This window comes from Sinocyclocheilus rhinocerous, unplaced genomic scaffold (genome assembly GCF_001515625.1).
Source record: "Sinocyclocheilus rhinocerous isolate Xijiao unplaced genomic scaffold, SAMN03320098_v1.1 scaffold1171, whole genome shotgun sequence".
Classification (NCBI taxonomy): Eukaryota; Metazoa; Chordata; class Actinopteri; order Cypriniformes; family Cyprinidae; genus Sinocyclocheilus; species Sinocyclocheilus rhinocerous.
In genome coordinates, this window is record NW_015654097.1 from 1,538 (window position 1) to 14,011 (window position 12,474).

General features: G+C 38.7%; 1 protein-coding gene across 1 annotated transcript; it reads right to left on the bottom strand.

The window, feature by feature from the left end:
- Positions 1-1,787: 1,787 nt before the first annotated feature.
- On the bottom strand, positions 1,788-9,455 carry LOC107716904 (oxysterol-binding protein-related protein 6-like; the record flags this gene model as incomplete). Its single annotated transcript, XM_016523522.1, has 8 exons — positions 9,367-9,455; positions 8,672-8,725; positions 8,009-8,122; positions 7,592-7,762; positions 7,373-7,484; positions 6,688-6,791; positions 5,882-5,974; positions 1,788-1,820 (listed from the first exon to the last, which is right to left on the bottom strand). Coding segments are annotated over exons 1-8 (723 nt in total), but the record flags the coding sequence as incomplete, so codon positions are not given.
- Positions 9,456-12,474: the final 3,019 nt, after the last annotated feature.

The window sequence follows — 12,474 nt, forward strand, 5'->3', positions numbered from 1 at the left end:
AGACATGCTAGGCATAGACACACCAGCACACCTGTATCCTGAAATTCTGCTTATGAATTTCTTCCTGTCAGCTCTAATCTTCCCACTCTGAATAGAATCAGATTGGGCTGGTGGAGAGTGGTGACGCTGGCCCCACTATGACCAGGGAATCCATGGTTAGCGGAAAAAGTGTGAATGTTAAAAGTGTGAATGTTAAAAGGGCAAAGGACTGTAGTACTTCAATGATGCGTCGGTGTCTCATAATTATTCATGAGATTGCGTGTTCTTATCCTATGAGAAGACGCTTCATTTAATTATTCACAATAACATGTTGATTCGCTATGACAGACACTTTAGACTGTGAGATTTCGTACATTAGTGAGAGACGCGCATTCATGGATCGAAGGTTATCATATATTTTTTTTTGCTTTGTAAGAGTTCAGCACAAACGTGATTTATTCACAGCGTGTAGCCAGTTTTTACAGCTGCTTGATGCAATCCATCAAAAGGCTTATATAAACGCTGCAAATAAACGTTAGAGGTGCTAGAGCGTGTTCATATATTTCACGATGCAGAGTGCAAATGCAAATGGCTGTGCATTTATTTGTGTTTTTAACTCCCCTCTTCCCCCTCCACTCCGCAGTGCACTACGCCCAATTTTGTAGCATTTTTCAAAACTGTGGTGGAAGAACTAACCGGTGCTGAAACAGGGGGTTTCATGACCATTTAAGGTTTCCAGTCCAAATTAAACTGGCATGTTTCCGAATGTCACTGATATAATTCTGAGGCCTTGAGCTAATTCCATTAGGTTGTTACTTGACTTAAAGTGTAAAACCTTGTTGACCCCAGACATGATGAGGCACCGACAGAAAACTGATGCCCAGTTCTATTTCTGGCATACTCCACATGAATTTCGGAATTTCCACTTTGATGCTTCAGTGTAGACAGCTTCAAGCGGTTATGCCCGGTGTAGACCACATGTATAAGAAAAGCAGATCATTCTGTTTCTATGCTCTATTAGACATTCCTGGATCAGATGCGCTGGATCAGCATAACATTCAGGTTTTGAAGGTAAATCAGGGGTGTACCATATTCCTGTCTGGCTACTAAGCCATCACGATGCCATCAAGATGCATTATTTATTAAAAGGCCTCCAGGAGTTAGCGTTCATTCTACTGGGGGAATGACTACCTCTTGAGTCCTGTTTAGAGGCATCTCAACAGAAGACCTGTTTACTGGCAGATTGGGCTTCCCCTTTACATGCTGGTGAAATTTTATAGCCTAGAACTCATTAAAGCCAATGCGATGCTAAAAGCAGGGTCTTGAAGGGAAGGAATAGTTCAATCAAAAGAGAAATGCTTTTTTTTCATCATTTACTCACCCTCTTGTTGTTCCAAAACTGCATACCTTTTTGGGGGGTTGGACATGTGCAGGTGGCCTTATTTTAAGATCTTTACAAATGTTTGCCATATCCGACAATGAGATGTCAAGCAAGTGGACTATAAGAGAACTACTGGCTACAACTGTAACCCCAGTTTACTAAGGAAGAGCCTGAATGTGTCATGGTATAGAGATTTAAGGACTGCAATACAGATGTGTGTCCAAGGAGAGTCTACACAGCCCCATATCACTCTCATCTCCCTCAGAGAACTTGGGTTACAACAGTAACCTAAAGCTATTTCTAAAAAGGTCACACTGACATAATGTTTTGCAGAGAGAATGTAAAGCAGCACTGCATGCAAGAGACTACAGCATGGTGATGTCATGGTGTAACACCAAGATAACATCACAGTGAAGGTTCTGCTTACTTTAGCACTGTGTGACTGGGGAAGTGACTGGACCTGGGGGTGAACACAAGAGCCAGATACATATTTAACCAAACACACCACAAGAGTTACTCATACACACACCCTATTACTGTCAACATCACAGAAAACCTTTCCAGTTTATTACAGATGACCTTATTAGGGAAAGAAAACAATAAGGTCTATCAACAGCATATGTGGATCTGTCCAGTACCACAGAAAATTATTTTTTGTCACTCAGTTTAAAAACAAGCAAAAATTGCCCAAGTAAAAAAGTAATATATTTAAAATACATTTATTTCATGCTAAGTATAGTTCAAATCTATTAACGTATTTACTGACATATTGCTTGAGACTTATTGATATAAAAATGATAATTAAACTGTATTTGGGGTACTACTTGTGCACAATGCTCATTTCTTTATATAAAGCCTAAAATTAGTTTTAATGTCACTATTGATGAGGATTATATGATCTTTGAATAATATCGGTCTTTAAATGCAATAGTTCCAGATCTCTCGATCAAATATACTTCAGTTCATCTTTAGTTGGACTTCAGCACTACTTCCGCACAATTAAAGTGCATTAAGTACAAAATTAGTTGTTCCAATTTAGCAGACTTTAAGTATACCAGTTTAGTATACCAACAGTACAATTGCAGGGTATTTTTATTAAGTACATAAATATGTAAATATATTTGTAGTATACTTGGCATGAAATAAATGTATTTCAAATACATTTTAGTATATTTATTTTTCACTAGGTTGGTTTTACAGTAATGCACTTACGATGAACGTCTATGGGGCAGACATTCTTTTAAACAACATCATTTTACACATGCAACTATGGTATCAAATGTCTTGTATCTTACATATAACCTTCATATGTTTTCTGAGTTGTGCTGATTTTCATTCTTAATCAATGATCCAAATAAATGACAACAAAACATGTATGAGGAAATAAAACAGAAATGGCCAGTCCAATTCGCTCACACTCTTTTGTCTGTAGCAATCCATTATAAATGAAAAAATTCCTTTAAACCATGGCCGATACACTGTTAAAGGTTCAGAAACAAGTTTAAATGGTTTGTAATGGATCCACTGAGTCAAATGTCAGGCCTTCAGAGTGTTAGACCGCAGCAGGCGGTGTCCTCTGATGCTTTGGCTGAGGTTAAGGACTGCAATAATGAGGTTGTTCAGAGGGTAAGTGGTCATGCGTGTGTGCGTGAAGGTTAAGGAAACTGACACACACTAAACTCTATCAGCTGCAGTCCCTGCTGCATTGAGACCGTGTGGCAAATTCACTAAACAATTGAGCCACTTGTGCATGTCATGCAGGCACACTTTTGTCATTCTAAACTGATGCAGATGCCTGAATTGCAATGTTGGAACTAGAGCCGTGCATTTCAGCCCGGGCCCCGACTTTTTTTACACCCCTCGGGCCGGGCTTTGGGCCAATTTTCACGTCATAGTTCAGACGCGGGCCGGGTCTCAGGCCTGTTTTAGGCTTCTCCTAATTTTTATATTTTAGACATCCATCAATTAGTGATGAAAAATAATTGCCGCGCTGGTGGAAACAACACAAGACCATGTTACCGCGGCTGTCAAGAGTGGCTCGACGGTGTTTAGTGTCCCGCAGCAGCAGCATGCGTGCCGACAGCGCAGCTGAAGAGATCTGCGTTCAGATGCACGCAATAGGCTAAAGCTTGAGCAAAAGTAATTACCATTACCGCAAAGCCCCAGCAAAAGTAATTACCATGAATGTGTCAGGCGGAAACAGTAAGTCGATATTCAAATTATTTAATAATAAACTAGTGTTTTCTGAGTCCGTGTCGCAAAGATGAAGTTTCTCATCAGACACGCCTTTAGAGATAAGTGCATCTTTACGGATTATGATTATAACGAAAGAGTTTTTGTTTTCGATTTGTTTTATTTCGTTAAGTGGTAATTTAAAGCTTTCTATAGATATATTTATCATGTCTGTGAGGCATGTATTCGCTGAGTTTCGGTTCATTTTTGTGAAGCGCTCCTGTTCAAGACGAGACGGCAGAAAGCGCATCATGTTTGTTTCCTTTATTTTATAAAAGCACAACGTTTTGTTGATATTGTGAGTGCACACAAATAAAAGTAGACCCTTTACAGCTACGAATGATGTATTACTCTTACCTTTATGAGCAAAAATGACGGCGTAGGCTATTTTAAGTTGTTTCCACTGAAAAAAAATGCAAGTGATTGCACTGGCGCCTCCATGTCCTGCAAAGGGCACTTTAGCTTCCACTCTCCACACAAACTTGGATATAATAGCGCAGGTTTACCATTTAAACATTGTTATATGCTTGAACTGTTTTAGTATATAGATTTTATTTTAGGCTTTTTAAGTCGTGATGATTTGAGAAGGCTAAATTGATCAAACATAGGCTCACTGTCTGCCGCTGGCCGCTTGGTCGTTACTTTAAAAAACAAAAACTTATATTTAACGAACAAAAAATGCTCCAAACGTTTTCTAAATGAACTTAATAAAAAAAAACGAAACAAAATATAATCATTTTGCCATTACATACAAAACTGAACTATTTTAATAGCTAAAACGGTAGTATAAGCTGTTTTGGGAGAAGGGGAAAAAAAAGAGGGGCTCGGGCCTAAATTTGAAGCCCGTGAAGGGCTCTAGTTGGAACAATGCTGTACTGTCTCAGTAAAGTATGCCAGATTGTTATAGTCCGCTATGGCCTCTATAACTCAAAACCAGTATGCAAGAATAGTAATTGCCCGATTTTCTGGCCGTGTTTGCTAGGGGTGGGAATCGCAGGGTACCTCACGATACGATACGAATCACGATACATGGCTCACGATACGATAATATCACGATTCTGCGATAATCGATATATTGCTAGACAATCCTATAACGGTAGGCTACATTACGATATCTGTCTAACTATGAAAACAAAATGCCTGTGAAAAGGTTACATGCAAGTTTTCTCTCTTTATTCAAGTCCAAACTGTTAGAAAACAACACAAAAGTTCTGTGAATCAAATTTAACATGCTAAGTAAATGAATCATTTTATTCTTGGACTTATTAAAAGCTTACACTTTTCTTTGTGTGTAAACCAACACATTTAACTGCTTATCAACTTTATATATAGCCTATATATATATAAACCTGGTACATTTCAAAATTTACCTACAGTGTTTTCTCAACCTTTCCTCTCCTCTCATCATAAAAACGGAGCCCCGCACACGACATGCAGGGAAAAAATAGCCGTTCACATCGCCTCTTCTGCGCGCTCAGGTTCGTTATTTCAAATGTAGACGTGCGGCAAGCACACACACTGCACACTTCTGCGCCGCATTACGGCACTGATGAGGTTTTGTTTCGTCGCCCATGCCATAGGTGCAGATTTATGTTTCTGCCAGTCGGTGTCCACTGCATAACGTGCACTTGCCATATCTGAGAGAGAGGGAGAGCATCCAGTTTTGTTGACATAAAACTGGACGCGCCGGCGGCACTCTCTCACTTATAGTTAGTGAGGGAAATCCACCTGCGATCCAAACGGAGAGGTTAGGCTACTCATGGACTGATTATGCGCTCTGCAGTAATAACGTGATCGGTGCCTATAGTCCACGCTGATAGCTGTTTGGGGGCAGTTTTTTAGTTCTCATTTCCATAAACATATATAGCAGTAGAGCTAATACAGTGGCTGGAAATGTGTTTATCCTTCGGTTCCTCGTGCTTCCCCATCTTCATAGAGAACGCGGTTCATGGTTGCTCAAGAGTGCTTTGGAAAGAAGGTGGAAATGGCGCGACCGCGATTTCCACGCATTTTTAGATGCTGCGAGCAGGGAAATCTATATAGAGCGCCTTATTGTAATAATTAAAATATCGATATTTGGCGCCAGATATCGATTCTCGTATAGCATGGAGAAGGACAACGATATATTGCCATATCGATATATTGTCCCACCCCTAGTGTTTGCACTGTTACCCTATTTGCATAATTCCGGTGAATCAGATGCTAAAATGATGCTGACAGTGCAATAAATAATATATAGCTAATAGTAAATTCCTCTCAGTGTTGATTGTGGGTGGTGTGAAGATGTACCTGCTGTTGCAATTTTGCATCTTTGCTGACACTTTTAGTCCTCCATCTTCTGCTGACTCGCTTTTCTTTCTTTGTCAAATCTACACAGTTACTCTAAATTACATGGACACATACACACACGCAAAGCAAACTGGTGAGAGGGTTAATAGCAGAAAACTGAAGCCATTGGCAGTGACAACAGAAAATAATATGTTGTAAATGTGTGATGAGATTTTATTTAATCAGAAGAGGTGATGAGAATGACATCAGTGAAAATACTGAAGGAAGAATTATGCTTTTGTGTTGGAGGGGTTGAAATTAGTTTGAGGGTTAGGGATGTCTGAATTATGTAAAGCTGCTGTATATATTATAGATCTGCATTACAGTCTCAACCAATTCCCAATATATAGCTATGCCGAGTGATTTCTTTTACTTGTAACACAATGATATGGCTGTGAATGATATACAGTGGGTACGGAAAGTATTCAGACCCCCTTAAATTTTTCACTCTTTGTTATATTGCAGCCATTTGCTAAAATCATTTAAGTTAATTTTTTTTCCTCATTAATGTACACACAGCACCCCATATTGACAGAAAAACACATATATATCATATATATATATATATATTCATGTGTGTGTTAAGCGAATGTGACAAAACAGATGGGACAAAACATCAGATACTGTTGGTCTCAGAACCTGTGAATAGGTTTACAGTGTAAGCGCAGCCAAAGAGAAACACAATCTGTCTGCAACACAATCTGTACAAATATACTAGACACCTAGAAGCTGTCTCTGTGTGTGTGTGTGTGTGTGTGTGGATATACCTGTATGTCGGTGAAGTTTGGAGCTGACTGTGTCCTTTGTAAGATCTCCATACTTTGCAGCAGTTGACTCAATTCTAAAAGACTAGACTGGCAGTAGGCAAGTTCTGAAATACAAATACACATATTGACTTCTGCAGGTTTGTGTGAGACTTAAATGTAGTTTTTAAAAAATACAGGTGCATCTCAATAAATTAGAATGTCGTGGAAAAGTTCATTTATTTCAGTAATTCAACTCAAATTGTGAAACTCGTGTATTAAATAAATTCAATGCACACAGACTGAAGTAGTTTAAGTCTTTGGTTATGCTTCTGATTATTTAAATTAAACTTGAAAATAACATCAATATACTTTTTCCCCTTAAATTTTCATTACCACACTGCATCTGAATCTTTTAATTATTTTGTAATTCACATTTCTTTCGATGACAACACTAGATTCTAGATCTAGACACTAGATTATCTTTTATTGACATCAGCATAAAGTACAAGTAGTACCATGATGTCTAAATTATTGTCCAAAATAATATAATAAGTAAGAAGAATAATTATTATTTTCTATTTTATTATGCCTACACACACACACACACACATATATGGTTTCTTTGTGGTAACACATGGCACTGATAACTTTTTGACAGGTTTTGTGAGCTATAAAATAAAATCTTAATTACTGAATTGTGTGTTACCTTCTGCACACTTGTCCATCTCCTCTGACTCCTGTAACCAGGCTGCCACTTTACTCTGTCCATTACTACAGGATGGCGGCAGCTGCCAGGGCAGACTACTGGGTTTACCCTGCTGAAAGGGCACAAACACACACACATGTTTACACAGCTGTCTGAATGAAGCTTAAATTTTATTTATGTTGTTGTTATAGTCAACATGAAACAGAAGACAAGAATGACCTTGTTTTGGTGTGCGCTGGAAGGGGTGTTCTGGGGTGACTCTGCGCTGGCAGACGGAGGGAAGGTCCGTAACGTAGCATCACGAGGAGAGCGAACAATCTCGTTCTGACGGAACAAACGATGGTGACGCAGCTTGCACACCCAGATGTCAAAAACATCTGGAGACTTCACCTTCAAGGAGAAAGAGATAGAGACAGTGACAGAGTTAGGAGACAGCCAGTTCACAGCATCAAAAATAAATGATGGAGCCATGAAAACAAGTTCCAAGGCAGATTTATTGTGACCTTTACATAACAAGAAGACAAAAAAGGAATAAAAATAAACCCCAAATACATAAAAGTGCCTAAAGCTGAAGAAACGCTGCTTCTCTCCACAATATTTCAATGAGTGCACATACAGACCAAGCAAATTACAGACCTTCAGATGGTAAATGTGCTCTTCTGTGTCCAGATCTATGCGACGAGCTCTTTTCTTGATGGACATCACAGACAGACCCACATCTATACTGCCATGAAGCTTTCCTTTCTGAATCTGAAACAAACACACACTCATTTAATACTCATGTTCTGCTCAAGTTGTTCCAAACCTGTATGAGTTTTTTCCTTCTGTTGAACACAAAATAAGATATTTTGAAGAATGTTGTGAAACAAACAATTGGTCCTCACTGACTTCCATAGCATGGAGCAAAATACTATAGAAGTCAATGGGAACCAGACCAGTTTGGTTACCAACACTCTTCAAAATATCTTTTGTGCTCAACAGAAAGACAAAAAACTCATACAGGTTTGGAACAACTTGAGGGTAAATGATGACAGAATGTTCATTTTTGGGTGGACTATCCCTTTAAAGCGCATTTCAAAGTAAAAGGTTTCCACACACACATTCACTCTGTCCTTGTTGCGTCAGTGCTTAGTGATGTTTCTGCTGCTGAGTCTGAGCTCATCTGAGTCACGCTACAGCGAGAGCAGACAGCCAATCACGGCTCACCGTCTCTCTCTGACCAACCTACACAACTCATCATTATTATTCACAGAGCAGCGCTGCAAGCACTCCACAGGAAGCCATTTAAAAGAAACTCACATCTACAGGAGATTTGGAGTACTTCAGGATCCCGTTATCTAAAATGAAAAATCGCTGTGTAGAAGACAAGAGAAAAAAAAACAGTATCTAATTAATATTTACTGTAAATACAAATTGTAAGGAATAAAGTATGAAATATAAGTAAAACACTGTTCATCGACACCCAGAATAAACATCAAGATTGTTGGTCTTAAGTGGTTTAAGCTGGTCTCCTAGCCTGGCAAAGCTGGTTTAACCAGCCTGGGGTGCGTTTCCCATACAACGACGTAACTCGCTGATTAACCAACATAGTACAATGCATTGTTGTGGAAACAAACTAGCTAGTCACGACACGGTTGCATCTCCGCCGTTTGAACCACACTAGTTCAACAATTTAGGGCCATTGTTAATGACGTCACACGCATGTGGTGGAGTAATAACATCTGCTATTTAACCGATTAGAGATCTGCTGTATTGAACATGGCACCTGATGACTAATTTAATATTTTTTGTTCCCCGTCATGTTGCTTTATTTGATGTTTGATTCATCGCAGATTCCCTCTTATAAGTTCCCTTATGAATTTATGCACATGTGCACTCTTCAAAAATGGGCTTATTAAGGACGTTGAACTATGTTGGTAACAATGGAACTTTCGACCATAGTTGGAAACGCAGCCCTGACCAGCGGAAACCAGCTGGTGGTAGTCATATCCAACCTTGTGCCAGCCCTTCAGAGGCCATTTCCTCTTCTTCAGCATAAAACCTTCATGTCTCTCTGGCCTCTGGATATGAGTTTGACCAATCCTTAGCCCATGCCAAACTCATTAGAAACATCATTAAACAGACATCAGACCAGTGAGGCTCTACAGAGCGAAACACACAAATCATGAGATGGGAGAGGACTATTCCTATAAATAGATTTACACACTTTTAGATGATAACATGAGTGCTGCTTGCCCATTTAATAATGTTTACATGCACAACACCTGCAGAATAAGTTGCATATTCTGGTTTATCCTTTATTCTGAAAAAGATTTGCACAAACTCCAGTTATTGGAATATTAATTTATACATATATAATCAGCATTTTAGAATAAACAAAGGCATTTCTGCCTTTTTACTATTGATTAGGCTTTACTCTGCACAGTAATTTAATCGAGTAAACAATTCTCATTTCTGTCCTTAACAATGACATTCAAAAGATCTGTGAATTGCAAAATGCAGGCTAGCGGTCCAACGGATCACAAAACTCATGGTTCAGATCACATTATGGATTTTAAGATGCTTTTGGATCCAATATAATTATACACATCAAAAAAAGTCTGTTTATGTTCACTTAAGCAACTGTATTTACGAGAATACTTGATAATTGTAATAGATCATTTTTCTGTACGTCTACATTCAAGCGCAAGGAAATGTGAAAGAGACTTAGAAACATATGCAAATGATACACTTTCTCTCCATGATGGTTAAACTTTGCAATTAATCCGTGAACCTTTTTTGTGCCGAACTTGCAGTATAAAAACTATTGAACTAATAGTTTACTGAGATTATACTTCAACTGTACATTCATAAACTAAAAAGTGGGTATGAAGTAGATAGTCTACCTGTAAGTTCACTTGTAGTGTAATTCACAGTATAGTTGCAATACAAAAGAAATATAGCTGAAAACTGTAATTTACTAGCATTACACCTGAAGTACACTTAAAAGTATACGTTCATAAACTAAAAAGTGGGCCAATTTAGTCTCAAGAAGTATTGAAAGTGTAAACTTACATGTTAGTACATTGATTTTGTACACTTGATTTAAACACTGATTTTTATTTACACAAAGTACACTTAGAAAAATATGCTTGAACATTACTTGAGTTTACTTAATAAAATGAACTTGAAGTATGATTCAGAACGGTGACAGCTGCCTTAGCAAACATCGCTAATTAGTTTATATTAATGACAACTAACATTCTGCTCCCACTGTCACCATGGTAACAGCTGACAGAGAGGTGAGGTTAATTTGCCCTCTTGCTGAAGTGTATTAATCAGTATTCATCTGTATTGATCGGTCAGTGCGAGTGAACCGCTCTCACATTAGCTGTGTTATATTTTGTAGCCACCACTCTTTTTATTTAATGCAGAACTAATTATTGAATATTTTATTCTGTTAGTGAAAATACTGGATATAAGGGGAGTAATATAGAATAAATTGTGTATTATTCAGCTAGTTATGTGATTTCAAGATGCTGGCTTATTATATCTTCTATCTATATATTAATATCTTCTTATTAGGCTAAGGCTACTAACATGACATCATCATCATCATAAACATATCAGTACATAAGTACTATTCATTTCTTTAGGGCTAAAACTTTTAATTAAAAACAATGCATGTATACAAGGTGTATATAAAATGTATGTATACACTTTATTGGTGGTAAAATATTGGCGGAAACCACAAAGTCTATACAAAAACATGCATTAATTTCTTCACTATCGCTTGCACTGTTTGTGGAGAGTGCTGTGTCATTATTTGAATAAGCTCCCACTTTGTTGAACATCAATCTATTACAGTAATTTTATTGATTTAGCCGTCCCGTAACAACTGTGGGTGGTTGTTGCACATGTCCAGCAGTCCCTTCCTGCCTAAGTGAACAGTTCTTAGCTGTAATTGGCTGTGGATCAGACTTTATTATTATGCCTTGCTTTGATCAACCAGGTCAGTTGAGAGGAATGTGACCATCTCTGTCTCTGCACCGTCACATGGTCCTGAAACTGAATGGAGTACTAACCTACTGCTTACTGCATACTGCACAGTACACACCAAATACAAATATTACACATTTTAAATGGTATGTGAAATATAACACATCATGCAACAGTAAACATTCCATATGATCTTCAGTCAGTCACAAAGAAAGTTTTTTGTTTTTTGAGCCAAACACACTCATTACTTTGCAGTTAAAACTTATTTTGCATTTTTATCTAAAATCGTGTCCAATTAAGTCCAATCCAAGTCCAATTAAATAATAAGATATTAAAAATCACAGCTAGAAAAATCCTCAAAGAATTTGTTAGCAAGTTGGTGAAAAGAGCACCAACCCAAGAAACATTGTCAAAGCAGTAATCAGGTCTCTATATAATACTGTATTTAAAATATTATTATATATTAATATATAATTAAATATAAAAACATATTAATAATGCATTTTAAAAGTACAATTGTAAGCACACAGCATGCTAGTAGCTTTTAACCAAAATATAAGCAGAAAAAACAACAATGTGGTCTTATAGTCAGACACACACACACACACACACACACACACACTACATACATACATACTGTGGCGGGACGACCAAACGACAGACAGTGGGTGTGGCCTCGGAGAGGCTTTTATTAACAAAATATAAACAAAGTGTCCAGGAAAAAGGGCAATCAAGTGTCCAAAATAAAACAGGGGATCTGGTGTCCTTGTCGTGCTGCGGGGGTTCGTGCAGGGAAGGGCAGTGGTCAGGAAGGAAGGGTCCAGGTAAGGGGCGGCGGCTTCTTTCAGCGGCTTTGTCCTTCTCTCTGCCCACGGCGCTTGCATCCTAGCCCGACGGCCGTATAACGGGTGCGGTTCTCGTCCGGACCGCGGGTCCGGCGGCTCACAGCAATGGCTGCGCGGGAGTCCCTCTACGCACCCTTCCTGGACCCACGAGGACACCAGCGTGCATGCACGGGGAAGAGACCGGTCTCCCGAGGAGAGACGCGCTCGGCATTTAAACAGCGGCGGTGATGAGGCTCCATTCGGTTCAGGTGTGCCCCATCACACGTCGCCAGCCCTGGC